At 44.1% G+C, this 27,472-nt stretch overlaps 1 protein-coding gene across 1 annotated transcript; it reads left to right on the top strand.

Annotated features, from left to right (window-relative positions):
- Positions 1–7,601: 7,601 nt before the first annotated feature.
- NEUROG2 (neurogenin 2) lies at positions 7,602–10,529 on the top strand. The gene is made up of 2 exons (XM_021001398.2): positions 7,602–8,007; positions 8,524–10,529. The coding sequence occupies exon 2, from the start codon at positions 8,551–8,553 to the stop codon at positions 9,427–9,429; it is 879 nt and encodes a 292-aa protein (XP_020857057.1). The 5' UTR covers positions 7,602–8,007; positions 8,524–8,550; the 3' UTR covers positions 9,430–10,529.
- Positions 10,530–27,472: the final 16,943 nt, after the last annotated feature.

Below are 27,472 nucleotides of genomic sequence, written 5' to 3'. Positions count from 1 at the left end.
GGCGTGTCTCCTTTGCATGTCTGCTGCTGACACCTCGGTCCGAGACTCCTGCAATCTCAATCAACAATCCATTAGGACTCAACAGGAGTAAAACGAAATCCTCGTTTAAGTGTATTTATCCGATCTCTTTTTCTGTCTTTCAAATGCTAAATCCATTTCAGCATATGCCCTCTTCTTTCTATCGCCTTTCTCTAAGGACTGGCAGCCTATACTACTCTTGTAAATATGAAAGATGCTAATCATATGACATATCACGTCTCAGTCGGAGCCTGGAATAAAGCCTTGAGATCTGGGATCATTGCCTCCAGACAACAGCTTCATCAGCCGGAAAGTTGGTTTTTTTCTCCTTTCCTTCAACTCTCAATCCCTTCTTTGTCTGGGGGAAAATGCAGCCGACTCGAGCCACCCAGGCCATATGGTTCACTCTGTATTTTCTTAGTTGAATTCTGAATTGTTTCTGTGACTTGCGAAGTTTTTTTGGAAGTGCGTATAAAGACATAGAACAGCTACTTGTGCGGGGAGGGGAGGTCTGGCGGAGCCGCCCCGACCCACGCTACTGCAGGATCTCGGGGGGGACGAGGTATTCCTCCTCCCCTGCTGCTCTGTTCCCTCCTCTCCCCCTATCCTCCCCCTCCTGCTGCCCTGGGCCCCGGGCTCCTCTGCTTTTCAGTGGGGAAGCTCACTTCCAACGTGGATTTGTGAGTGCAGAGGGAAATATCATCATTAGCGTTATTAATTTTGCTAGCAGAATTCCAGTATATAGGTTAGTTACTAGTACTTGTTTCTGGTTATAACAGGAGAACACAAGGAAGGTTTTTTGTTTTGTTTTGTTTTGTTTTTAAGTGCAACCCCATCTCAGATGATCATCTTAGGCTCATCAGAATTGTACTCTGAAAGGAAACGGGCCTCCCTACCCCTTGGTGCCTGCAACTGTGATGCAAAACTGATTTCCCTCTTCCTCTGCCTTAACTGTAAACCTGGCATATCTAGGAGGTGGAAAGAATAATATAAAAAGTTGGCCTTTACTTTCTCTTTCCTAACAGTCCCTTTTGCGTTAGCAACCTTAAACAACACATTTATTTCCACAAGAGAAACCGATGCGTTTTTAATAAAGGGGAGTGTCAGTGAAGGGGAGTGGCGGTGGGAGTGGGGAAAATCAGCTGTTAAGATCTTTATCCATTCCCCGTGAATGAGTTTTGTGTTTTCCAGGTTCGGGACAGTTCTCGCTGGAGCGCAGACTACCAAATTTCCTTTCTCTCTGTCTAACTCCTTACACAAACCCCCAAAGGCCCTTTCACCAAATCATTAAATTCTACAGAGGTGGTCAAGCTCGCACTGCTTTTCATGAATCGGAGAAAGAAAAGGGTCCTTGAAGTTTAGAAGATGCCCAAGGAAAACTCCTTGAATGACATCAAAAGAATGAGTTTCCATAGCTGTTGAAGCACGAGAGCTGTGTATCTGCACAAAGGGGGACTGGGGCACTGGGACGGTCCCACTGCTCTATCCCAGCACAATTGGGTCACTGAAATAGGGAATTAATTACCATTGGAGAGTGGGCAGCCCATTCACCACTGGCTGAGTTTTATTAAACGCCAATATAAATAACAAAACAACTCTTGTGGCTGCACTATTCCTACACGCCAAAGGAAGGATTATGTTGGGGATTAACATCTTAAAGTCTATGAGACTTTCTGACTCAAGACTCGGAGCTGGTAATCGTGTTTGTCTCCTGGTTCAGCGATTAGTGCTCTTTCTTGCACTTTCGCCTGGATAGCCAATGTCCCTTTTTGCAGGCACAGAGGGTTTTTTCTTGGGGAGGGGGACAAGGGAGAGAAACAGTTCCTTGGCCTCCTATTCTTCCTCCCTCATTTACACCGCCGGCTGTTGTTCTGCCCATACCTGCAGGAAATAATCCGTAGGCTGAAACGCTTTCACAAAAGCCCCAAGTGATTTCTTTGCTTCATGGGAAAGAAGAGAGATAGAGGAGGAATAGAATTAGGGAAAGTGAGGAGACTGGAGGGAAGTAACTTTCACTAAGGCGTGATGAGGAAAAAAGATAGGGGGCTAGAACGGCAGGAGGAGCCTCAGATCTAGAGCTCCTTCTCTGCACCTGCCATGCAAATCTGATCCCAAACAAGCGGAGCAAACCCTAAATCTGACCCGCCCTCCCGTGGAGGACTCGATTAGGGAGGTGTGACTCCGAGGATTGCTAGGGTGAAGGTACCTAGATGAGTAGAGGCAACCGGGAATTTTCTCGATTGCGTTAGGGCTCTGCTCTTTCCGCTTCCCTAACTTGCTGCTGGCAGGCGCGGGGCCCCAAGGGGTACCTCTACTTTTCTTTTTTTTTGTTTGTTTGTTTGCTTTTAGCACTGGGCCAGTTCCGTCGCCTTCTCCAAGCACAAATGGGAGGATAAGGGCTAGAGGAAGCGGAGGCAGAGAGGAGGTTAGCCCTGGGGGTGCACGCGATAGAATGGTTTCAGGAGGGACCCACAGATGTTCTAAAAGGTCGCTTATATGAAAGGAACACAAGTTGCATCAGCGCTCAGTAAGGACTCAAGTTAGAGAGTTCTCCATCCCCTTTCCTCAGGCCTTCCGAGCTCCTAGATGTTTTAAGAGACACAGTGAGCTCAGACCTCAGAGGAATGAATAATTGGGAATGGAGATGGGCGAAATGATGAGAATCGGGATGCTTTTTACCTATCAAATCTGTTTCTGACCAGCTATTTTCAACGTCCATCTCTGCCTTCCTCAGATGCTTTCGGGTGAGCATTGTGACAGCAGAGCTTCGAAGAGCCACTTGTGAGACACGTGACCTTATTAGAGCTCCCACTTTCTCATTTCCTTCGACTTCTCGGTGATATTCATCCGTAAGATTCAGAGCAATTCATGAAGCCGCCCTTCAGGTCAGAGTCTCGGGAGCGCAAGTACACTTCCAAGGGGAGTGGGGAAGCTGATCTAGAGTAGGAGGAGAAAGTGGAGAGTGTCCTTCTAGAGAAGCGCACTTCGTGTTTACAGACCCCTTCCTCTTTGTCCTAGAGATGGAGAGCCCGAAGCCTAGGAGGGGCCGGTACCCTTTTCTCTTTCCCTATTCACCTGCAAAAGCGGGTTGTCGGGGTTGGGAACACGGGGACGAGCCACTTGTGAGGTCGAAGTGTGTGCGCTGGCTGCCGCCGAAGGCCCCACAGCAACACCTACCCTAAACTTTTAGGGCTGTTGGGTCGTCTCAGAGTTCAAGCTTCTTAGAAGCAACAAAGACTTTTCTAAAGATCTCCACCCCCCCGCCCCTTTCCCCCCCCCCCGCTTCTGTCCGTCCCCCCCCCCCAGTTCTTAAGACCCTGCCAGGAGTTTAAATCATTGTGCTCCAGTTTCTTGATAACTGCCTGCTTTGAGCTTTTGTTCCCCTTAAAGTAGGATTGGGCATAGAAAAGGGGCTGAAGATGAACAGTTTGACCCTTTAGGACAGACAGTTCAGGCATTGGACAGTAGGGCCCTCGGTCACCAGCCTCACTGATGCTATTCAGTTCTTTCCTCTCTCCCCACCCCCTTTTTTTGGCAGAACATTTCAGCTTGGTTTCATCTGGACAATCTTTTTAGACCACACAAGTGCCTCTTGAATTTATCTAAGTTAAAAGAGTGCTAAGAAAGTTTGGTTTGAGTCACGTTGCCCTCAAATCTGTCTCTGAATCAAAATCGCCTTTCTTTCACGAAGACCCTTTGGTGGGACAGTATCTGTATGCGTGTGTCCCTGGGGCTGCGCCAGAGAAGTCCTTTTGAGAAAGTCCTTAAACATCTGCTTTTGTTTTTGTTTTTTTAAGCAAAGATGTATTTCTAAATGCAAGAGAAAACTGGTCCTTGAGGAGCCTTTAGGAATATTTAAAGAGATCCGTTACTAGTACCTAAATTCTGTTGGACAAACATGGTACAAATTGGGAGAGGAGGCTCAAAGGTTTTTGCTTTTATTTTTCCTCAATCTGTGCTTCAGGCTTTGATTTGACTCACACAGCCACCTCTTCCGGGGAACAAAGAGAAATCGAATCTGATAGACGCTTTCCCATGATAAACGCTAGTAATATCTTTATTATCTATTATGTACGGTCAGCTTCCAGGATTGGTTAAGTGTTTAAATTAATGCTGTCTAAACAAATTATTCAGAACACATTCCTGCCTTCCTGTAAACCAATTCCAGAGGAGGAAAGATGACACTCTGTGAGGGTTGTTGTTGTCTTTGCTGTGGAAGTGATAAAGATAGAGCCTAAGACAGTAGAATTGTAGGCAGAAAGCTTCCTTCCCTCGGAGTCTGGAACATCCGGGTTCCATTCCTACTCCTCACGCAAGCTGTGTCACCCTGGGCAAGTCACTTAACTTTTCAGGACTCACAGAACCTCTTCAAGATTATACATTTGCACAGGAGTCGACTTGCATTGCTAGACATAGTCCCTCACTCAACTGTCTCTATTCCTCCCATCTCCCCCAAGTTGTCAGACAAGTCTTCACAGAATCCAAGCAAAGTGTTGTATTTTCTCCTTAGTTTCTCTGTGCAAACTGTAGGGATTTTCCTCTGGTTACATGGAAGCAGCTGCAGTGCAAAATGAGTAAGATTCGGAGGCAGATGATCTGGGTCAAAATGCTGCCTCGGTTACTAAATACTTGTGTGCGACAATGGGCAAGTCACTTAACCTACTTGGGGCCTCTGTCTCCCAATTTGTAAAATGAGGGTGCTGCCCTAGATGGCTTCCAGATCTCTTTCATCTATAAAGACTCAATGGCAAATTCACTGAAAAAGCTCCTTTTTCACTTCTTCATAGAAGCTCTGAGTATAAACCACAGATTCCATAAAGTTCCGAACAAATCATCACACTTGGGAGAACTAAATATTAGTTACAGCCCAGAAAAAGAGGTTCATGAGGCCTGCAGGTTAGCTGCTCTAGAACTCAGTTCTCTTTCTCTTCCTTTTCTTAATTCATTTGACAACTTCCAATAACCAGCACTTCTTAGAGAATTTTTGCAGGTTGACTACGTTTCCAAAGGAAATGTCAAATAAACCTTTTCTTTGTTTCTAACACTATTTGGTGGATTTGCTTTTCTTTACAACTTCCCTGAACAGATGCTGATGGCCGAGACTCCTATACACTATAATGCACTTTTATTTCCATTGTTTAATCGTCTTAGACTAAAGACATTGCTTTTCCCTTCATCGATAACTTTTCTGTTTAGACTCGGATTCCTTGGTCTCAGGTTTTTTTTTCTCATCCTTTGTTTCTTGATGTGTGTGCACGTGTGTGTGTGTGTGTGTGTGTGTGTGTGTGTGTGTGTGTACGGTGTCTGACTATCACTAATAATGTCTTGTAGGAATGCACCAAAAATCAAATACGAAGAGCATCCCCCAACCTTTTATACCTCGATCTTTAGATTCACTAAACGTTTAACTTTCAAGGAGTTCTCTTTGATTTAGATTTGACAGCGTCGTGGTAATTGGCACAATGGAATAAGACAAGGGAACGGACAGGGAGGAGAAGGACCTGGAAAGAGGAGGAGAGAAAGATTTGCTTTGAAATATCCCTTCATTTTCAAAGAACAATATCAAGATTGTTTGGGGACCGAGTGGAGGAAAGGGAACAAATCCCCGTTCTAAACTAAATGGATTAGAAAAGAGATTCAGTGAGGAAAAAAGATGTGGGGAAAAAATCAACTTTCCTGCCAACGGGGAAAAAATTTAAATGGTTTCCAAAATAATTTCGTGAGGAAGGAGGTTAACCTAGAGTAAAGAAAGCTTCATTTTGCAAATGTTTTATTTCCTTAGTACTATAAGTATTTAGTACTTTTTCCTCTCCACTTACCCCAGGATTCCTATTTTTAAAAATCTGTAATTAAATAACTTATTTTAAGAACACAAACAAAAACTCTCCCAAACACCTACGACCTTTTCTGGTTGTTTCCTTTCCCTAAAATAACACCCCAAAGTCTCCATATTACAGAGTATGAACGAGAGAGCTGATAATACCAACCATCCACTCCTCATCTTTGTACCTCCCTAACCCCCTCCTACATACAAATAAAAACATCGAATCAAAACCTCTTCCACTTAGGAAAAAGAATTTAACCCCTAACTTGAATTAAGACAAAACAAAACTTCTTTTCCAAAATGAATCGTAAAGGACGGTTTCCCTGTCTACAAGGGTCCTAGACATCTTTAACCACTCACACCAGACTATCCTGTAACCCCACCCACATACTCCTTCCTTCCACACGCGGGAAAAGTACATACTCCCCCCCATCTCACGTGTACCCGCAGGGGGGAAGGGGATAAGGTTGGGGCAAAGAATCGGAGAACCCGGTAGGGGAAACATTAGCTTTCAAATGACGGAACTGACAGAAGAGGCAAAGGACCGATTGTCAGCCAGGAAGTTTTGAAATAGAGGAACCCGTCAATTTCAACTCATCGAAAAGCTGCGAAGGCTAGTACCACGTACCCATCCAAGATCTCCCAGAGACGTGGAGGGGCCACTTGGGAGTCAAAACAGCCCATTGGCCATACTTACCCACCTGGGAAACCATGCCCCACCCAACACACATTTCTCTTGGACCCTGCTCGGCGGCTACGTAGCTATACGACCTTAAGTAACTAACTTCTCCACTCTGGAACTCTGCTTACTTATCTTGTTAAATGAAGAGGAGGGACTAGATGATCTTTATATTACATTGTTATATAGTATATCTTTTTGAAATCATTCTACTCAAAGTCTTTCCCTTCCTTTTTCCCACCACCCAAAATAGCCTGAAGGGAGTTTTCACCACTCCCATACCCGCTCAAATTTTCACCGATCGCTGCTTCCCTTCCATCTACTCCTCTTAAAATATAGCTTTGCAAAAATAAAATTAAAAAGAAACTCTCTGCGTCTCATAGCCCGGACTAATTCCACTAGAATTTTGACTCCTACTAATTCTTCATCTCCCTTTGCATGGGAAGAAAGGAGGGAGGACTGAGAGACTGCAGGCAGGGTGTATGTGTGCACGCACTTTCCCCCGCCCCGCTTGCTTCTTGATGGGGAGGATGTGGGAGTGGGTGGGGGTGGGGGTGCGTGCTTCTCGGTGTCCCCATTTTCCCCCACGCCCCCCACTTTCATCCCCCACCCCGACCCTAATGAGGCTGCTGAAAGGGAGCGGGCTCTGGTGCGCGTGGCTTGCAGAACTTCCAGAGTCCGAGGTGCACTGATTGGCCAGCTGCGCCTCGCGACCACCATTCATTAATAAATTAGCGGCACGCTCCAGCCGAGCGCGAGCCACCAATCACAAAGAGGAGCGGCGGCGGCGACAACAGCAGCTTTAGCAGCAGCAGCCGCCACCGCCGCTTCTGCAGCCTGGGCTGCAGCTCCCAGCTCAGACTGGAGCTTTAGAACCACTTTATGCTGATTAGATAAAGAGGAGGGGGAAAAGGGGGGGGGCAAAGAGGGGGAGGATGGATGGATGGCAGCATAGGGGAGGAGGGAAGGGGCTAAGAAAGAGAAAGAAATGAGTGATGATAATGCAATGAAAAGAATAAACCCGGGGAGGGAAGAGGGGAGGAGGGAGGAGGAGGACAGGGGGTGGGAGATCTGGGGGGGCCCCGGGGGCAGATTTGATTGTTTTCTTGGTAGTATATAAGGGGTTTTAAGGAGAGTCGTGTGCCAGACACACAGCCATTGAACCACAAGCAGCTTCACTTTAACTGTAGTGTCGAGGAGTCGCGTGCCAGGAGTTGCACCACCGGGGACTGACTGACAGACAGACACGCAACACCACCAAAACACACAAGACCAAGGGGGCAGCCGCCGCTGAGGGCCCCTCCATCGACTCTTGGCAAAGGGGCTCTTGGGGAGGAGCTCCCTCGGACAAGCACATCAGCAGCACGAGGTCGCTCTCCAGGTGGTGAGCGCAGTCCCGCTGCTCCAGGACGCCGAAGAAGCATAGGGCATAGGCTGAAGCCCAAACACGAGCGAGTGATTTTAAGGCGCAATTAAAGAGAGCCAAGTAAGTTTTGGGGCTGCTTCAGACTTTCGAGAGCTCTTCTTCCTTCTCTTATTTATCCATACCTTTTATGATCACTATTTAACCCCTGTGATTGTTCTTTGTCTGCTGCCTTTCGCTTCTAAGATGCTTTAATGTTGGTACCACCAATGTCTTTCCCGGGGGATCGAGTTGTGATCCAAGGGTGTACGGGTAGGTGAGAAGACACAGCCAATTTAGCAGTGCAAGCATAGGATGCAGTAAAGAGCTAAACACAGTCGCACGGGGGCGCAGAGTGGCGAGGTGTGTGAGCCCAGAAAAGCAATTGACTAAATCTCCACCCGAAGGTGCAGTTGGGAGGCTTGAGGAAAGACTACTGGATTCTACTGGAGGGTCGTGGTGGGTTTTACTTTTTAAAGAAACTATCCATCTCTCTCACGCCTTTCCAGAAAAATCCTTTTGGCTGGTCAAAGCAAGTGTCAGTCATTTCGATTCATTTCATTACTGAGTTTATCTGCGTTTCTGCCCCCTTCCTGATAGGTGCCCTCCCTTCGCTCGTGGGCAGAAATGTTCATCAAATCCGAAACCTTGGAGCTAAAAGAAGAGGAGGACGTATTGGTGCTCTTGGGCTCGTCCTCCCCTTCGTCGTCCTCCCTGACCCCGCTGACTTCCAGCTCGGAAGAAGAGGAGGAGGATGACCCGGACGCGCCTTCCAGAGGGCGGCGGCCGCGCTTGGTTGAAGCCGGGCAAGCGTCCGGAGGAGGAGTTCGTGGAGACGGAGGGGGCGGCGGCGGAGGGGGCGGGGAGGAGTGCAAGCCCGCGACTCGCCTTCTGAGCCTGGCTCACGAGTGCAAGCGGCGGCCGAGCCGAGCCCGGGGGAGTTCCCGGGGCGCCAAGACCGCGGAGACCGTGCAAAGGATCAAAAAGACCCGGAGACTCAAGGCCAATAACCGTGAGCGGAATCGGATGCACAACCTGAACGCGGCGCTGGACGCGCTGCGCGAGGTGCTGCCCACGTTCCCTGAGGACGCCAAGCTCACCAAGATCGAGACGCTGCGCTTCGCCCACAACTACATATGGGCCCTCACCGAGACCCTGAGGCTGGCAGACCACTGCGGGGCCGGGGGCGTGAGCGGGGGCGCAGGCGGCCTGCCTGGGGCGCTCTTCTCCGACACGGCGGTGCTGCTGAGCCCCGGAGGAGCTAGCGCGGCCCTGAGCAGCTGCGGCGCCGACAGCCCCGCGTCCGCCTCCACGTGGAGCTGCGGCGACAGTCCGGCGTCCGCGTCTTGCACGCCCTCCAGTTCCACTTCCCCCTACAGCTGCACTTTATCGCCCGCCAGCCCGGCCGGCTCGGGGGGCGGCTCCGACTTGGACTACTGGCAGCCTCCGCCCCCAGACAAACACCGTTACGCACCTCTGCACCCCATAGCCAGGGACTGCATGTAACACCGTGGCTGTCCACACTGCCCCTCCTTCAGTCATCCCCTCCACCCCCTAAACCCGCTTGTCAGCTCACTTGACAGTCTAGTTGTGTGTTACGTGGTTGCAAAGTCCTTTGGTTGTGTTTGCTCTGCGTTTCCTTCTTCCAAGAGGATTTCGGTGTAACTTGGGAGTGGTGGGGGGGGCAGGGGTGGTGGTGATGGAGGAAGGGGCTCTGCCTCAGAAAGGTGTGTTCGAATTCTGCATTGTTCTTGTTTCAGTAGCTCAAGACCACTGGGCTCTGCGGGGGCGCGGGCAGGGGCGGAGGGAACCAGCGGGTCCACCCAACCAACGGAATCGCCCCTCCCCTCCTGCTTTCTCTTTTGGTCTCATCCATGTGAACCTCGGAGGGGGAAAGCAACTGGTTCGTGTGATCTTGTCACCTTTGCATCTCCATAAAGATGTTAATGTCGGCTAGAAAGAAATGTGTCTTAGCATCTGAATGATATGACCGGTAACAAAATTATCCACAGATTCGCGAAGGCTAGCATCTGCTTTCTTCCCAGTGCTGCCCGCAGCCTGTGGGAATTTCACCTGTCAAACCAAACTTTCCCTCTCTGATGTGCACTTTGCTCAGTTTCCCAGATTTGTCACAATGCCCTTTGTCCAGCCCTTCTCTTCCCTTTTTCTTCTCCATTTTGCCATCTGTCTCTTATGATTTATAAGGGAAAAAAGTTGTTTTGTTAGAGGGCCAGGTTAGAAGTCATTGTATAATTTGTAGGCTTTGTAATGATTGAAAGCAAGCGTGGAAATTTAGGCTGAACTCTCTATCAAAAGGAAAAAATGCGGAGGAAAAGGGAAAAATCGGGAGGGAGGGTTGCTTCATGCATTATTTATCTCGACCTTTTGGGGGAGGAGGAACTCCTCCATTCTTTCAAGAGATTAAAAATAAATCAACAGACTGAAAACCTAAGCAGACACGGAGCATTACCGCGACCAGCCACACACGTGGTCCCTTCTATTTATTATAAAGAAAGATTTCATGGGAAAAGTATGTATTTTTTTGTATATTTTACAGAGTTTATTCTAGTATGTATTTACAACCCGAAAAAATAAGGGGGAAAAACTTCTTGTGACTAAAATATGAATAAAGTATCTAATTTTCCTAAGTTTTGCGTTGCAATATGTTCTTGGCCACTAGGGTTTTTAATCATGGATTGAGTTGTGTTGTGCATTGATATAGCTTAGGTTTTGAAATTGTTGCAGTGTTGATCACTGACATAATTCCCAAGGAGAGCACAATAAGAATGCACAGACATGTAATTATAGCAACACAAGATTTTTCTTTAGGAAAAACAAACAAACCAAAGGGAAAATTGAATTATCTGAGACAAAACCAGGAAAATATAATGTGGTTCTCCTTGCAAGTGCAAACTTTAATATATGTTTTAAAAATCAATTTTTGATCGATTAAGGTCACCAAATAAAGTAGAAACTACAATATGAATAACTATATGTTCCAAAGTTCATTTTACATGGTTAAAAAATTAAAGTGGTGAAATTGAGATTTCACTCAAAGGAGTGAATTTCACAAAATTTCACAAAAGGAGTATTGGTTTGGGAGTCAGAAGACTTAGTTGCTAGTCAGAGTTCTGTCACTAACTATCCTGATGTTGGACAAGACACTTAAACATTCTGGGCCTCAGTTTCCAGGTCTGAAGAAAAAGAATGTTAGATTAGTTAATCTAAGGATTATTCAAGCTCTAATATTCCAATAGTTTAAAAAACCCAAAACCCATTGGTGGAAGCTGACTTCAGAAAGTTCATTCTAACAATCAAGTTGGATAAAGCAAGTAAATAGCAGGGCTCCCAGGAAGCGGTAAGTGATAGGAAAGCAACTTGTACAGAAAGATGTGTATATCTCAGTTTTCCAACTTGAAAATAATCCAATGTTCAAAGCTCCTTTGTAAACAGAAAACTAACGTCTAAACCATGTCTCTCCTTCATTTCTTTTCCCCATTCCACATCTCTGATCTACATAAAGAATAAAATATCCTCAGGCCTGGGAAGGTCTGGGAAGGCCTGGGATAGGGATGTACAGCTGGAGATCATAGATCTTTTGAGTTCAAATGCCCTAATGCATTTGTGAGTTCAGCTAGAGAAAATCATGTTTTACTTGAGAGATTTCTGCTTTGTATCTCAGGTTGTTGAAGCTTCCCCTCTCATTTACAGATGTCCTTATTATAATTTTTCATCAGCCATCATCAGTATTAACCCATACTTCTACCATCCTCCCTCTTCCCTCTCCCCATCATCATGATCATTATCAACTCTGCTTCTCATCTGGGCCAAATCCTATGCTATGGGCCAAATGAAATAATGATTTCATTTCATGGGGGGAGAGTTTACTTTTAAATAATTCTGTGTCTGTCCTATGAAAATTGTAATTGGTGCCATCAGGTAGCTCGTCCACTTCTAAGATTCCATGATGCTATGCTACCCAGCTATTATTGCTTAAGCCATCATCAGCAAGAAAGTATTATTTTCTCAGCACCTTCATCTAATATTTAACCCTTATCTCTATACCACTTCCAAATGATAATATTGGGATTTGTAATCTACAGGATCATGTTGCTTGCAGATTAGTTTCTGCTTATTATAATAATGAGGGAATGATAATGATAATGAGGGGAAATGATAATTCTGTCGGGATGTTCCTAAAGACTGAGAAGGAGCAGTTCGAAGTTTTGGCAGGCCTGTAATTGGACAACTCCAGGAGGCAGCCCTCTTCTTGAGTCAGTTGGAAACTTTTTGCAGTTAGATTAGGCCCCATCAGGTAGGCAGCTGCTACAAATAGCCTTCTCTAAATACTGAGTTAGGGAGCTGTGGAATGGGAGTACTAATACTAATAAGCATCAGTTTTCTGAATTTAACTACTGCTAACTTTACTCTGTCCCCTTTGCCCACCCTGCCCTCAGATGGCTCCATTTAGGCAGGAGCATGCTGCTAACTAAAGATTTCTGACTGGGAAGCAGTGATTTGAATCAATCCACTAGGGGCTCAAATCTCTTTCTCAGCCTCTCTTCTGTGCCTGTTCCCACAAAGGGTCAGAATTTGCACAGAGAGCAATAGTTGTTTTATTTTTTTCCCACAAGAAATGCTTTCTCTACCATGCCTGCATTCCGTTTCTTTTCTATACCCAAGCTCTCACCTGAAGGTTGACTGGGATGGCCAGAGTCAAATAGTAAGAAACTAAAATACCTTTTCCATTCTGCACTCAGGTCTACGGAGAAGATGCCACGCTGTGCAAGGAGCTATGTCCTGGGCTTCCTAGCAATCCCCCAATACCTCCTCATCACTGAACATCCCTGGGCCTCTTGTTTCCTCATCTGTAAAAGTGGAGAAAAGTTGGCCTAGATAGATAGCTTCTGAGGTCCCTTCCTGTTCTAGGTCTAACATTCTATAACTCTAGGACCACAAACTTGAAATAATTCAATGTAATGTGCCCTTTACTCTCTGTATATATTAGCTATTAGAGAAATGTTCAGTGGAAGTGGGTGTCTCAGTCACACGTAGCTCACCAGCTCTTTCTTTCAGTGCTAGTTCAGTGAATGTAGCAGAGAATTCAAGGATTGTTCACATACTTAGGTGTTGGAAAAACCCACAGTGGATCTCAACCTAATTTGGGACTTTGAGAGCCCTATCAGTTTGGGGAGGGTTAAAAAAAAATTTTTTTTAATGACTCGTCTTCCTCCTCCTCATCTCAAGACCCGTATCATCCCAAGGCCATTTTTCTTGCACAGGACTCTCCCCTGCCCTCCCAACAAGGACTTTAAAAGCCTATCCCAGTCCTGCCTAAGTCCTACATCGTCAGTGTTCTCCAAAGGGCCGTTAGGGGTCTTCTGTAGCTATCCTTCAGAGAGCTACAAAGGTTACAAAGTCTTCCTCTGGTTGCGAGCAAAGCCTGGCCCAAGTCAGACTCTGATCCTTAGGGTGGTGGGACTAGGCAAAGAAGGAGGGAGGAGATCAGAACAGGTCATGGGCTGGCTTGGGCAGGAGACAGAGAGTTATGAGGATGCCTGCCTTGCCCTTCCGTCGGGAATTTCTCGGCCTAGTTCTCGGTGTCTTTGTTTGCCGGCGTGCTTGAGCAAGGGTGTAAGGTATCCTTGGGCCCAGTCCAGTCCAGAGAGCACTAGGGCAGCTGGGAAAGGACGCTCAGTCGGTGACAGAGAAAGAAAAGGGAGCAAAGAGCCATAATTCGACCCCTGGCTGACTCTCTAAGAGTCTGGCCAATTATCTACTCTTGGTCTCCCAGAAATAATCTCTTGCCGTCCTTGGTCTCTGCCTAGAAGTCCTGACCCCGGCCCAGTTCCCCCGAACCGACTCTCTGCAGAGTCCACTTAAGTTGCCTGACTGTCCGGACAGGAGCCTCCAGCGTCCTAGTTAGTTAGCGCACCCAGCCCTACTCCCATACCACCCGTACCTCTTACGCACTAGACTCTCTCTGCCCACCTAGCCTCACCCCGAGAGCCGGTAATCAGCCCAGAGCAGCCTTAGCTCGAGTTCCGGCTGCTCCCAGACGCCCCTCTTCAGTTTTCTCTGGCAAGGTCTGCCCCAGGCTTGGCTCACTCCAAGTTTTCTCCCCCCACTATTCCCCCACATTTATTATAAAGCCCGGAGCAGGTTGTAACTCCTGGGCATAGACACCTGGAAACTATTAAAAAGCGCCGCCTCCCTGGCCCACTCCTTCCCCCAGCCCCAGTCCTTTCCTTCTCTCTCCCCCAGGCCCTTAGGCCCCCTGGACTCCCCTGCCTAGCTTCTGAATGCATTGATTAAATAAAAACGGGCCCTTGGAGTGAGTCTGGCCAATGCGAGGCGATCCTGTGAGCGTGAAAGCCTTGGCTCGGGAATCCGCAGAAGAAAATGTGTGAAAAGAGAATTAGTGAAATTAGGTTAGACCAATAAAACGAGCTGGCCCCTTCCCCACTCTTCCCCCACCACTCTCCCCAGTGCTTCTCCCCTAGCCCCGGGCTACAAGTACAGGGGACGAATCTATTGTTTCCAACCTTGGCAGGGGGTTCATTGTGTGATAAATAATTCTCCTCCACACACACCCTCTCCCTAGTTTCTTTTACCCTTTTTTTTAAAGTTGTAATTTGCATAATCACTACTTTGATGTGGCCAGAAATCTGAAGCTTGGTCTCCCCAAATCTGCCATTGGCAGAGAAGGAAACAAAGCCAGACCCAAAGCTTTCACTCCGCTGACAGTGTGGGGGCACAGCGTCACAAACCGCTCTAAGCTCCTGCTTTTTTTTTTTAAATAAAGGGTCCCTTTTAATGATTAAACTTAAGGAATGCCAAAAAGAGACAGGGGAGGGGTTAAGTATGAGTGTCCCTCCCTCCCTCCCATCCCTCCCCAATCCCCCCAAGGTCTATTGTTCTCAATTTCTTTCTCCAAATGGACTTTGGGGGGGAGACACTCCAGGTGGTCATAAGTCCCCCTCCCCCAATCTTCCCACCAGGCCCACACCCAGCGTCACTTTCTTCTTTTCTTTCTCTTGACCAAGTGAGGATAGTGAGGAAGTGTTAGAGTCTGCCGGGGGGCCTATGGGTTTGGGGCTACAGAGTGACAGACCTCTGAGTTTTGCACCGAATGACTTTTATCGGCATCCCTCTGACCCTGACCTGGGGTGGGGGGTGGGGGACAGAATTTTCTTTTCTGTGCTTGGGGTTTTTTCCCCTTTTCTGTCCCTCCTCTCCCACTCCCTCCCACCTCTTAGTCTCTCCAACTCTACTTCCATCTCTGTCTGTGTCTCTCGGTCTCTGAATACCCTCCCCCTCCAGTTTGGCATATGCCCTCTAGACTGAATGCACTCTTTAAGATCCTACAATAACCCCCTCCTGCCTCTTTGGGAATGGGGGCTGGGGAAGAGGGACTCATTGCTGGTTTCCAAGAAGGCCGAGGTGTCCCTGGCTGCTGCAATGGTTCTATTCAGCATCCTCTCTGTCCAATCACTGGATGGCCTGGGGATGCAGCCTGTGGCAGCCTTCAGAGGGGGACAGGGAGGGCAATGGAGCCAGTCCTCTGGAAAGGAACAAGGCAAAGTAAGGGTAGCTGGGAAGCTATTTTTCCATACAAGGTGGCAAGCATGAGTCAGGAAGATGGGTCTGGGAAATGATCCTTATGGTGTGGTCGCTGCCATTGTCTGGGACCTCCTCCCCGTGCCAAAGGCTGGGGGAAGGGGAGGGAGAAGAAGGGAGGAGGGTGAGAGAGATGCTTCTGCCAGCATTTTTAGTGCACCCAGCAGTTGGGGTGTGTGTGTGTGTGTGACAGAGAGAAGCAGAGGGAGGAAATACCTCATTGAATTAGCTTGTAAATATCACTGGGAGGGGACTTGCTCTTTCCTCCAGTGGAGGTTCTCATTTGGAGGTTGAAAGACTCAGCCACCTCCCCCCCCCCAGGATGGATCATAGGATCACAGATCTAAGATCTAAGGCTAAAAGTGACCATAGAGGCCACCTAGCCAAACCCCCTAATTTTACAGATGAAGAAATGAGGCTGGCCCAGAGAGGTTAAGGAAAGACTTCTTATAGGAGAGCATCCAAGCTGAGGCTTAAAAGGACCTAAGGATTACAAAGAGTCACAAGTGAACATTCTAGATAAATCAAGGGCTCTGGGATCATTCTCCCCCTCCCCCCTCCCCAGTACACAGTCATAGGGTACAATATGGATGAAAAGCTTATAGCCTGCCAAATATTATTGACTGGGGCTCAGCAATCATATCTGCCTGCTCTTTCAGTGCCCAAGGTTGAAATTCATTCGGGTTAGATGACTAGATTTCATGATAATCAACAAGGTATTCTTTGATTAGATTCTTAAATAGTGTAGAGCAGAGTAGTGTGGGGAAGGAGACCAGAGAGTTAGGATCATAGATTGAGAGCTGGATCATCTAGTTCAGTCATCTTCATTGGAGGGTTGAAAAAGATGAAGTATAATTTGTATCAGAGGTAGGACTTGAACCCAGGTCCTGGGATTCCAGAGTTGGTGCTCTTTCCATCATACCGCAATGCCTGGGATGGTTTGTTGTTGTTAAGTCTGTGTTTGATTCATCATACCCCTATTTGGAGTTTTCTTGGCAAAGATACTGGAGTGGCTTGCTATTTCCTTCTCCAGGTCATGTTGCAGGTGAGGAAACTGAGGCCAACAGGATTAAGTGACTTGCCAAGGGTCACACAGCTAGTAAGTGTTATGTATCTGAGGCCAAATTTGAACTCAGGTCCTCCTGAATCCAGGGCCGGTGCTCTATCCACTGCGCCACCTAGCTGCCCCCATCTAGTTCCAATCTAGAGGGATAACTAGGTAAAGGCTGGATTGGAGTCAAAGGCCTTGGGTTTGAATTTCATCTCTACCACTTATTATCTGTGTTGTCCTGGGCAAGTCACTTAAACCTAACTGGATTTCCTCAACCTGTAAGTGAGAGAGTTGAACTAGAGATGAATGTTCAATGTCCTTATCAGCTCTAGATTTCTGACCCTAATTCTCTGACCTTATTCTATACTATTCTGCTGCACACAATTTAAAAAAAAATCATGCTATATTTTATTTTTATATTTCCTAAATGTGTATGTTTGTGTATATAGTTATATTTAACTATCTCTCTATGTGTAAATATGTATTGATAATATATAGACAAGTTTGTGTATATACATATGTATATATGTGTATGTACATACATATACACATATGCACATACATACATATATCTTATAGCAATTCTCTTTATTGAGTTGGTTTCCACCAATCCTTTTGCCTGGCAAGCAAAATGTTGCTCATACCTTTAGTAACTTTACAACTATAGCATACACATTTATTCAACATGTCCCAAGATAGATGGTTTTCCAACAGCAAATTGTCAAAGGAGGTGGTAGAAAGAGAACTGGCTTTGGCATCAGAAGCCTGGGTTTGGACCCTAGCTCTACCACTTATTAATTGTGTGGCCTTTAATAAATCCCTTCAGTTGTCTGGTTCTTACTTCACTTAAATATAAAATCATAGAAGTTGGACTGAATGACCCCCAGGTCCCACCCAGCTCCAAAGATGACTATGTACCTTATCACCTATGTTACCTTGGACAAGTCACTAAATCTCTCTAGGCCTTAGGTTTTTTTTTTTCTTTTCGTTTTTTTGACAGTAAATATATAGTAAGGGTTTTTTTTTCTTAATTAAAAAAAAACCTCTAGATTTAAATACCAAAATGCATCTCCATATAAATAGCTGAAGAGAAAAAGAGAATTGTATGTGAAAGTGGGAATCTCTATTATGTACTGTTTGCTTGTCTTTTAAAAGTATATAATAAAAAAGTATATAATAAGTAATATAATAAACTTTCAAATTTTTCTGATTGTGATTTCTTTTGGTCTTCTTTCTGTTCTGTTCTGTGCATTAAAAAATGCTTTACTGGCCCTCTTTTCTTTTTTGTTGTTTTTATTGTATAAATTATTCTTCTGTTTCTATTGGCTCTGCTCTGAATCAGTTCATAAAAATCTTTTCAAGATTCTCTGAAACCATCTTATTTGTCATTTCTTATGATGTGGTAGCATTCTATCACATCCATATAGTGTGATTTGTCCACATATTCTCCAATAGATTTTCTCCCCCTCCCTCCAACTTGGTTTCTAGTTCTTTGTCACTACAAAAAAAAAAAGCTACTATCAATATTTTTAAATTTGAATTTATGGGCACTTTCCCTCCATCTTTGATCTCTTTAGTGTATAGGCCTAGTTAGTGGTATCACTGAGTCAAAGAGTTGAATATTCTCTGTGACTTTTGGAGCATAGTTCCACATTGCTCTGAGTATAAGTATTGCAACTGTGTATTAGGTCTCAATTTTCTCAATTGTAAACTGAGGGGGTTGGACTGCAACCTTTAAATCTATGATTCTAGGATCCTAAAGCTTGATCCCCTTTCCTGTTGACCTGGCATTTCTTATCAAATCTTTCTCAAATCGTGTCCCTTGTTCATTACAAAGCTTCCTTTTGAGAGCCTTTCTTTCCTATATCCCTTTAGTTTAAACCAACACAAAACCTTTTATTGATGCCTTTTGCCTTTATACAGGACCATTCTAACAATGTATACAATACTCTGTCTTAATAGAAGGGTCACTTCCACGAGGCTCATAGCTCTAGAGCTTGAAGGGACCTCCAAAGCCATCTAAACAAACCTCCATATTTTACAGATGAGGAAAATGACACCTAGGGACATTAAATGAATTTCCCAACATCAGACAGGTATGTTGACCTCTTCCATGTTGCAGAGCTGGGATTTGAAAAAGAAGGATGTGATTAATTGACCTCTGATGGCCCTTCCATCTCTGGATCCATGACCCTATTCAGATTCTCGAAATAGAAGCTTTGAGTACTGGTCTGTGTCATTGTTCATCTTTCTATCCACAGGACGTAGCCCAGTGCCATACACACAGTAGGTACTTTTTTTAAAAAATGGAACTTACATGACTTGGTATTCTTCCCCCCCCTCCCCGGCCCCGCTCTCTTCTGGATCTAGAGAGCTCCTTCTTGCTCTCTTCTCTTCTTGATCACTTGCCTATCCCACCTAGCACATTTATTCTTTTCTGCACAACCCCTCTCCTCTCGTTTCCTCTTCATCTCATTCTCATGTGCACTTCTAGAGACATACCTGGGGGTATGCACAACGTGGAAAAGAACCCTTCCAATACTGGGTCTAGAAACAATTAAGTGACATGCTGAAGTAGCCTGCCAAATGGAAACATGTCCCTTCAAAATAACCGAAGGGGACCCGAGGCTCGTTTCTGTGGCAACCACTGGCAATAAAGCCTAATTCCTGGTGACAAAGAGGTCGTCTTCCCTTTAAAACGTGTTTACGGTCCCTTTGTGTATTGTATTTTGGCATAAAAGCTTCTCTGCTCTGTCAGAACCCAATGAGCAGTTCTATGGCTCTCAAGGGGGTTTATTGCCCTCCTTGGCATAAGAATAGCAGAAAAGAGCCAAACTAGTGCCAGGGTGACAAAAGAGTAACCCCTGGGGCGCACCATTGCTTTCTTTCATGTAATACATAAATCTTGCCACATATCACTGTAATTAAAATTAGGGTTCCTGGGATGGCTATTCTTTGGTTTTGTAATTTTAACCACAGTTCTCTTGCCTTTTTCCTGAAAACTTTCCTCTCTTTTTGTCTCTCTGTCTCGCCATCACTTTCTCTCACTTTCTATCTCTCTCACTTTCTCTTACTGTCTCTGTTTCTGTCTCTGTTGTATCTGTCTCTCTGTCTTCATTGATCTCTCTCCTTCACTTTGTCTTTCACTCTTTCTCTTGCTTGGTCTCTGTCTCTATCTCTGTCTGTCTGTCTCTTTCTCTTTTTCTCTTGCTTTCTCTTTCCCTGTCTCTGTCTCTGTCTCTCTCTTTCTCTTTTTTTCTTTCTTGGTCTCTGTCTCTTTTTCTCTCTCTCTTACTCTGTTTCTGTCTTTCTTCCTTCTTGTATTTCCCTCTGTTTGCATATCTGTTTTCATCTCTCTCTCTCTCTCTCTCTCTCTCTCTCTCTCTCTCTCTCTCTCTCTCTCTCTCTCACACACACACACACACACGCACACACACACACACACACACAGCATTCACTTTGGGGAACTAGTGGATTTCCCCACCTTCCTCTTGCTTTCCAAATCATATTAGAAGACGAAACCTTACAATACTAGGGAATAGTGACATTCCACTTGCTAATGCCATGCGTTTTAGGTCCAAACCACTATAATCAAATACTTGACCACCAAATTTGCTTTCCATGCCTCTTAGAATTGATGCTGCGGCTATTTCATTAGTCTGACTAAACCCTTGGGAATGATATTCTTAGGAACCAATTTAAATAGAGCTGTAGCAGCAAAGCAGTGAAATGGTTTGATCTCAAAACACTGTCTTTCCATGAATTGGACTGCAATGAGGAAGGATTTGGAAGGAGTCCTGGGTATTACTGTCTACAGTGATCCTTCTAAATACTATCTCCATTCTAGAGGTTTCAATGAGGCTGGTATCGTTCTGGGACCACCCTGAAGTTTTGCTCGAGAAAAGGTCTGAGGTGATCTAAGAAAATCTGGGATTAAACTGATCTCCATGATCCCACCCTAACACCTCTGACTCTCCCTGGAACCCCTCTGGCCAATCAGGGATGAGTTTCCTCTATTCTCTTCAGACCAGTGATCAATCAATCCACAAACATTTATTAAGCACCTATAATGTGCCTGGCATTGTTCTATGTACTAAGGATACAAAGATAAAAGTGAAATATTCCTTGCCCCCAAGGGGTTTACATTCTATAAAATGAAGTAAAATAAAATAAGTATCCTCTCTCTGCATAATACGTATACATAATATCCTCTCTCTGTATAATACACATATGGCCTGTTATTGTCTACTTCTATGCCTGATTCTGGAAGAACACTCTGGCTCAAAGGAAGGGTAGGCACATGGGTTTTAGTAAAAGAAAGAGTGCCGCCATTGCTTGTATGCCTGAGAAGGCAACCTGGATGAAGTGAATGAGGATGTCTACTCCAAAGATATCATGAATCTGAAAAGATCGATCACTATATGTACCACAGCCTGTACTTGAAGGTGAAGTTCTGAAGTTCTGTTCAAGAACAAGCAGATTCTCATGGAGCACGTACATGAATCGAAGGCAGAGAAGGCTTGGAAGAAGCTCCTGGATGACCAGGCTGAGCCCTGCCTGTCCAAGACAAAGGATGCACAAAAGCATCAGGAGGAGCATATATAGGCTAAGAAGAAGGAGATCATTAAGATTTTGTCCAAGGAAGAGGAGACCAAGAAATGATTCTCTCCCATCTCCCTGTACATAGTACTCTTCTACAAAGCCCATGCTTTGTGAATAAATCTTAACAAACTACCAAAAAAGAAAAAAAAAGCACGCCAGCATAGACCACATATTTGCTGATGTATCTGCTGGTGAATTATTTGCTCAATATCATTATTTCAGAGATTCTTCACCTTTTTTTGTGTCGTGGACTCTTTTATTAATCTGGAGGGACTTACAGACCACTTCTCAGAATAATGTTTTTGCATTTGTGAGATGCGTAAGCTGCCCATGTAGGTTATATGTATGTTCACATGGGATTGTCAAAATGCAGCTCTCTGGGAGGTGTGAATAGATCTCTGAAATCTCATCTACCTCTCTCCAAGCATGACTTCGATTTCTGGAGACTAGGGCCATGAAATGGCTTTTCTCTGTTCTCCTCAGAGAAGGGATATAGCCCTAGAATTATATCTACCTGTTCCTTTTCCTCCTTCTCCCTGAAAGGACTCAGAATTAAGTTTCTTCACCTGTCTTTAGGTTAGCCAACTGCCTGATTACCTTGAGTTATTCACATCCTAATATGACTTGGTATTTGGTAAGACACCAAAGGAGTGCGCGTAAGCCTTTTGGGATTCTTTTGTAAAAACGAACAAACAGACAAACAAAAAGATTCACCTTTAAGATGTTAATCAAGCAGCAAACATTTATTAAGCACCTACTGTGTACCATATATTGTGTTAGGGAATACACAGACAAAAATTAATCAGTTACTGCCCTAAAGTGGCTATCTTTAAATACCTTTCTCCCATACATCTTTGTCATTTTTGCAAAAATTTAATGTAATACACTTTGCAGAAATATGCACTTCCTCTATGTTCAGAGAATTAATGCAGTTAGGCAATTAAACAAATAATTCCTCTATTCAACACTACCAGTACTTATGCTGCCCTAGCACAGGAGACAGACACCCTAGAACTACAGATTTCTTTTCAGGAGGCATCTATCTGAGTGCCACTGACAGACAGAGGGTTGACAGAGATGGGTAAACCTATCAATCAGGGCACTTGTCTCATGTGTAAAATGCATCTAGCATTGATTTTCATGCATGTGTCCTTGAAAGAGATCAGTGGGCAATGGGGTGCCAGAGGTTAATGCAGCAAAGATAGTCTTGGTCTTCTCCGGTCATGGCATAACACTGGGCTAAAGGAGTTTGTTAGATACTACAGACTTCCTCGGAGTTAACTGCCTCTTGGGATACCAAGGATCAAACCTACTAAGATGACATCATTATATTCAATCTTCTCCAGCTTATACCCATGAACGGGGAGGGGGAGGCAGACTACGGAAAGCAATTGGTCTTATGGAAATTTTGTAACTAGATCAGGGAGCTCCAGCAACGTTAGCAGGAAGTCATTTGGTAAAGCTTAATCTGGGTCTTGGCAAGTTTAGTAACCTAGTATGCTTTTTCATTTTTGGTGATTTTTTTTTAAATAACAACAACAGCAATTTCCCAAACAACTCGAATTTTGCAAGTTCACGGGAATTTCCCTCTAAATATGAGGGGTTTAAAAATTGTTTTCTTGATTTGTTTTTCACACTACTTTCACCTCCCAATGATATCTCCCCCTCCATCAAATCCTTCCTAATATAAAAAAAAAGGCCAGCTAAGCAAAATAAATTATCACATCAGCCACATCTTACAGAATTTGTAACATTTTGTACCAATAGTTTACCACCTCTTTAGGGAGGGAAATGTCTTTCAACTCTAGTCTTTTGGAACCAAGTTTGGTCAGTGTTATTTTCATTCTCCTTATTGTAGTCAAGGTGTCTATTGTTTTGGTACTGTTTTCTTGTTCTGCCTATGTTCATACAAGTCTCATTTTAAAAAAATTTACCAACATTCATCCTTTCCTTTGGTGCAATAATATTCTTTTTCAAAATGTTACCACTCTTAAAATGTAGCTTGTCTAAGTTCTGGAGAGAACATCATTATCCCAACTTGTACTTTCATTGGCAGAATAGGTCCCCAAAGTGTGGCTACTGCTCTTTTCTCATTAGAGTTCTATAAGTACCTGGGCAGGGGGAGGGGAGGGGAGGTTGAGTTTTCTCTAATGCTGTTTCTTTTCCTTTTCTGTGACTGGATCTCCCTATCTCACCCAGGCTGGAAGTGTAGCAGTCACTCATAGGCCTGACCCTACCACTGGTTGGCATGGAAGCTTTGGTTTGCTCTATTTTTGACCCAGGCCAATTTGTCCCTATTTAGTCAGGCTGCTGGCCCTCTGCTACAGATACACCATATTAGTGCTGGACTTAGTGTGGACAGCCAATTAGCTTTAACCCATGTATCACAGAAACTTCTGAGCTCTCAGAAGCCTCCCCTGTAACATAGGCACCACCATGACTGACTGCTAATCCTATTTCTTATGAGCCCCATGTTATGTATTCTCCCCCAACACCAGTTGATCAATCTTATCTACCCAATATTCAATCATATATTATTACCCTAATATAATTTTGATGAGTTAGCACTATTTAGCTTTACAAAAGAATATTTTTCTGAAAAGATATACTAGGACCTACAGTACAAAAACCTCTCAATTGGGTGCTTACTCTCTAAGTGGACCATAACCCCAAAGTGGCCACCACTAAACATTTCACCAATCAAGTTCACTTAAAGCCACACCTAGCTTGCTTATAAGTCACTTGTCTGACAGGTTAATTGATGGACTGGGTCAAGCAAGTTGATTCCAGTTGCTAGGTATCTGGTGGCTCTTCTGACTTTTTGAAGGTTATAAGGCCATAAATCTAGTCTATTCCATCTATGACACTTATTCACTTAAGATCGGGAAATAGCATATACAACATTGACAGAAGAAACATATGTGGCCATGAGTTCATAGCCATAGCTTCATGGCCACATAGTGACCAGGTGAGAAGGAGGCCTGAGACCTGTCCCCCACCTTGAAGCTCACAGGAGTTCTCTTTCACTCAAAAATCTCTATAAGGAAAGAATTTCTGTTTATTTTGTATGCACACTCAATTCCAGCCCAGCAACCAGTTTAAAAGACTTTCATCATGGCAGATCTAATCAACAGGAAAAGTGCATGGACTAGCTACACACATTCCAAGTAGGGGAACAGGCCCCTCCATTCCTCATCATCACTCATTTCTGGAAGCATGCAGACATTCTGACATTCTGCTCAGAATGCCAGCAGGTAGAGCATCCTGTACACGCTCGTAAGCACAGGATTCACCTTGCCCCATTGCCCCATTATATTAAAACCTTGATGACTTCTCAACCCAAACAGCCACCTCCTAATCCTTCCATGTAATTGGGAAGTGTAGGTAAGCAGAATAAAGAAGCATACTGGGCTTGCCTGAAACTGTATGCCCCATTCCTTATCTTTAGTTGTCTACCTCTTTGGTGAAAGAGGGGAGGTACACTTCATCCTCAGTGCTAGTGTCCTGCACATAGTATATAGTAAATGCTTAATAATCTCTCTGTCTCTCTGTCTCTCTCTGTCTCTCTCTGTCTCTGTCTCTCTCTGTCTCCCTCTTTCCCTCTCCCTCTCTCTTTCTCCCTTTCTTTTTTCTTTTCCTTCCTTTCTTCCTTCTTTTCCTTCCTTCCTTTCCCCCCTGTAATATGTGATTGATCGCTGCATTGACAAAACCTTTAAAATCTTTAAAAAATTATCTTTCATTCATGAACTTAACAAATTCAAACATCTCAACATAAAGAACAAAAAGGGATGTTTTATATGAAATTGAGCACTTTCTGGAGTCTTCAATATTGCTTTCCTTTAAATTATCAATTAATCACTGATCAACATTTATTAAGCACCTACAATATGCCAGACACTGTGCATAGTGCTAGGGATACAAAGAGGCAAAATATGGTCCTTGCCCTCAAGGAGCTTAGAATCTAATGGAGAGAGGCAACATGTAAACAAATATATATATATATATATATATATATATATATATATATATATATATATATATATACACACACACACACACACACACACACACACATACACACACATATGTATGTATATACATACACGTGAGCACACGTGAGCACACATACATATAAAACAAGCTTAGTGCATTGTTTTCCTGGTTCTGTTGATTTCCCTCTACATCAGTTAATACAAGCTTCCCTGTCTTTATCTCAGTTCTTCATATTTATCATTCCTTATGGTGCTTTAATTTTCTATTACATTCACATAACCATTGCCCAATTGTAGGCACCCACTTTGTCTAATTGGGGGTTCAGAAAGCCTTTGTAAAAAGAGATTCTGTTGATCTCCAGCAACACTCGAAAATAGAGAAACCAAGTTTCCAGGCCCATTTTTATGATTCTGACTTTAAAGTAAAAACTAGTAGTATTAACCAATAAAAGTTTATTGAATAGAACAGAACAGAAACAACTGAAAGAGGAGGTGGGTCTAAATAGGAAGATACTTTGATTCAAAGCCTAGGCTCACCTATGATCTTATATCAGACCTAAAGCATCTAGAACTTGTTAACCTGCATTTAACATCTGATGTCTAGAATTGGCCTAATATCTTGAATTCAGCTTAGTGTTTCATTCAGCACTTGTGCAGAAAAGAAGTCAACAATATTGGATGGGGAACTTTTAACAAAGCCAACAGTTTTAAAAAACATTGATTCAAATTGTTTCTGGGTAGGGGTTTCTTTTTTCTTTCTTTTATTCCAAGACAGAATTCCCTGTCTCCTCTTTCCTCTCTGATCTTTTAAAATAAAATTTATTTATTTACTTTTAGTTTTCAAACTTCACTTTTATGAGATTTCGAGTTCTAAATTTCCTCCTTCTCCCCAAGACAGCATGCAATCTGATATAGGCTACACATTAGTCATGTTGTGAAAGAAAAGAATCAGAACAAAAGGGAAAAACCACGAGAAAGAAAACAGACACGCACACAAAAAATTAAACAAAAAGCAGAGAAAATTATATACTTCAATCTGCATTCAGACTCCATAACTCTTTGGATGCGGAAAGCATTTTCCATCATGAGTCTTTTGGAATTGTTTTAGATCATTGCACTGCTCAGAAGAGCTACTTTCCTCTCTGATCTTTCAAAGATGTCTCTTGATTTGTTTGTTAGAGGGCTGGAGGCATACCCCACAAAGTTATTTAAAGTTGTTCTTCCTGAGGAAAAATAATAATTAATAATAAAAGATTAAGCCTCAGCTCCCCCCAAATAGCACTGCTCTCTCTCTTCATCTTCTTCTTATTTAATAAAGAAGAGTTAGACTGGACCAGTGCCGATGGCATATTTACCTTCGTGAGTTTAAAAAAAAAAGTTAATTACTGCTTGGAGCAAGTTAGTCTGCCTATCCTGAGCTGCTTTTATTAGTTGTCCCCTTCATTAATTTCCCTCGCTGGATTTGTTGCTAATAGCTGCCTGGTCCCAGGCTGCTCAAAGCAGCATCTGTGCTGCAGAGCAGAAAACCAGGAGCAAGGCCAAGAGAGGGTGGGGGTGGGGGTGTTTGATCGTGTAGTGGGGAGACACTATTTACAAACCAACCCTTATTAACATGATGGCTTAGTCTGGGGAGGTGGAAGGGAGAGGACTGGGGGCTGTGCATCCAGAAGCTGTCAGCACAGAGTATGACTGTTTGGATTTTAACTTCACTCCTATCAACTAGTGTGTTTAAGGGGCAACGACTTCCTACCTCTCACAGACAGGAGGTAGCCACAGGATTCTGTTAGGGAATATTATATATAAATCATTATTGACTTAGATCTGGAAGGGACCTTAAAGCACCCCCCCCCCCAGTTCAACTCCCTCATTTTACAGGTTGGGTAAATGCAGCCCACGGAGGTTGTGACTTACCCAAGATCACACAAGAAGCCATTGGCAGAGCTGAGACCAGATCTGAGTTCTTTGCCTGTAAAATAGCATCCTTTCTATTGCATTACCTCCTATATGACAAGAGCAAAAACACAGGTCTGCTATCAAGGGAAGCCTTGATTTTTCCCATATGGGGTCTGAGATGAAAAGCCTTTGTCTCTCTCTTTGACTTCCTTGGGGCTATATGCACAGAGATTTGTAGTAAAAATACACAAAACCAAAGCTTTTACTTAAGAGATGCATATCAATAAGTTGTTGACACATTATTAAATAGATATCTCCTTTTCAATTTCACTAAGTTGTATAATGTCCAGCAATAGGGAGATAGTAATCTAGTTGAGCTGTCTTGTGCTCA

The sequence above is a fragment of the Phascolarctos cinereus genome, unplaced genomic scaffold (genome assembly GCF_003287225.1).
Source record: "Phascolarctos cinereus isolate Bilbo 61053 unplaced genomic scaffold, phaCin_HiC Scaffold_9;HRSCAF=440, whole genome shotgun sequence".
In the NCBI taxonomy this organism is placed as follows: Eukaryota; Metazoa; Chordata; class Mammalia; order Diprotodontia; family Phascolarctidae; genus Phascolarctos; species Phascolarctos cinereus.
Note: the sequence above shows the minus strand (reverse complement) of the source record. Positions and strands in the feature narration are given on the sequence as shown.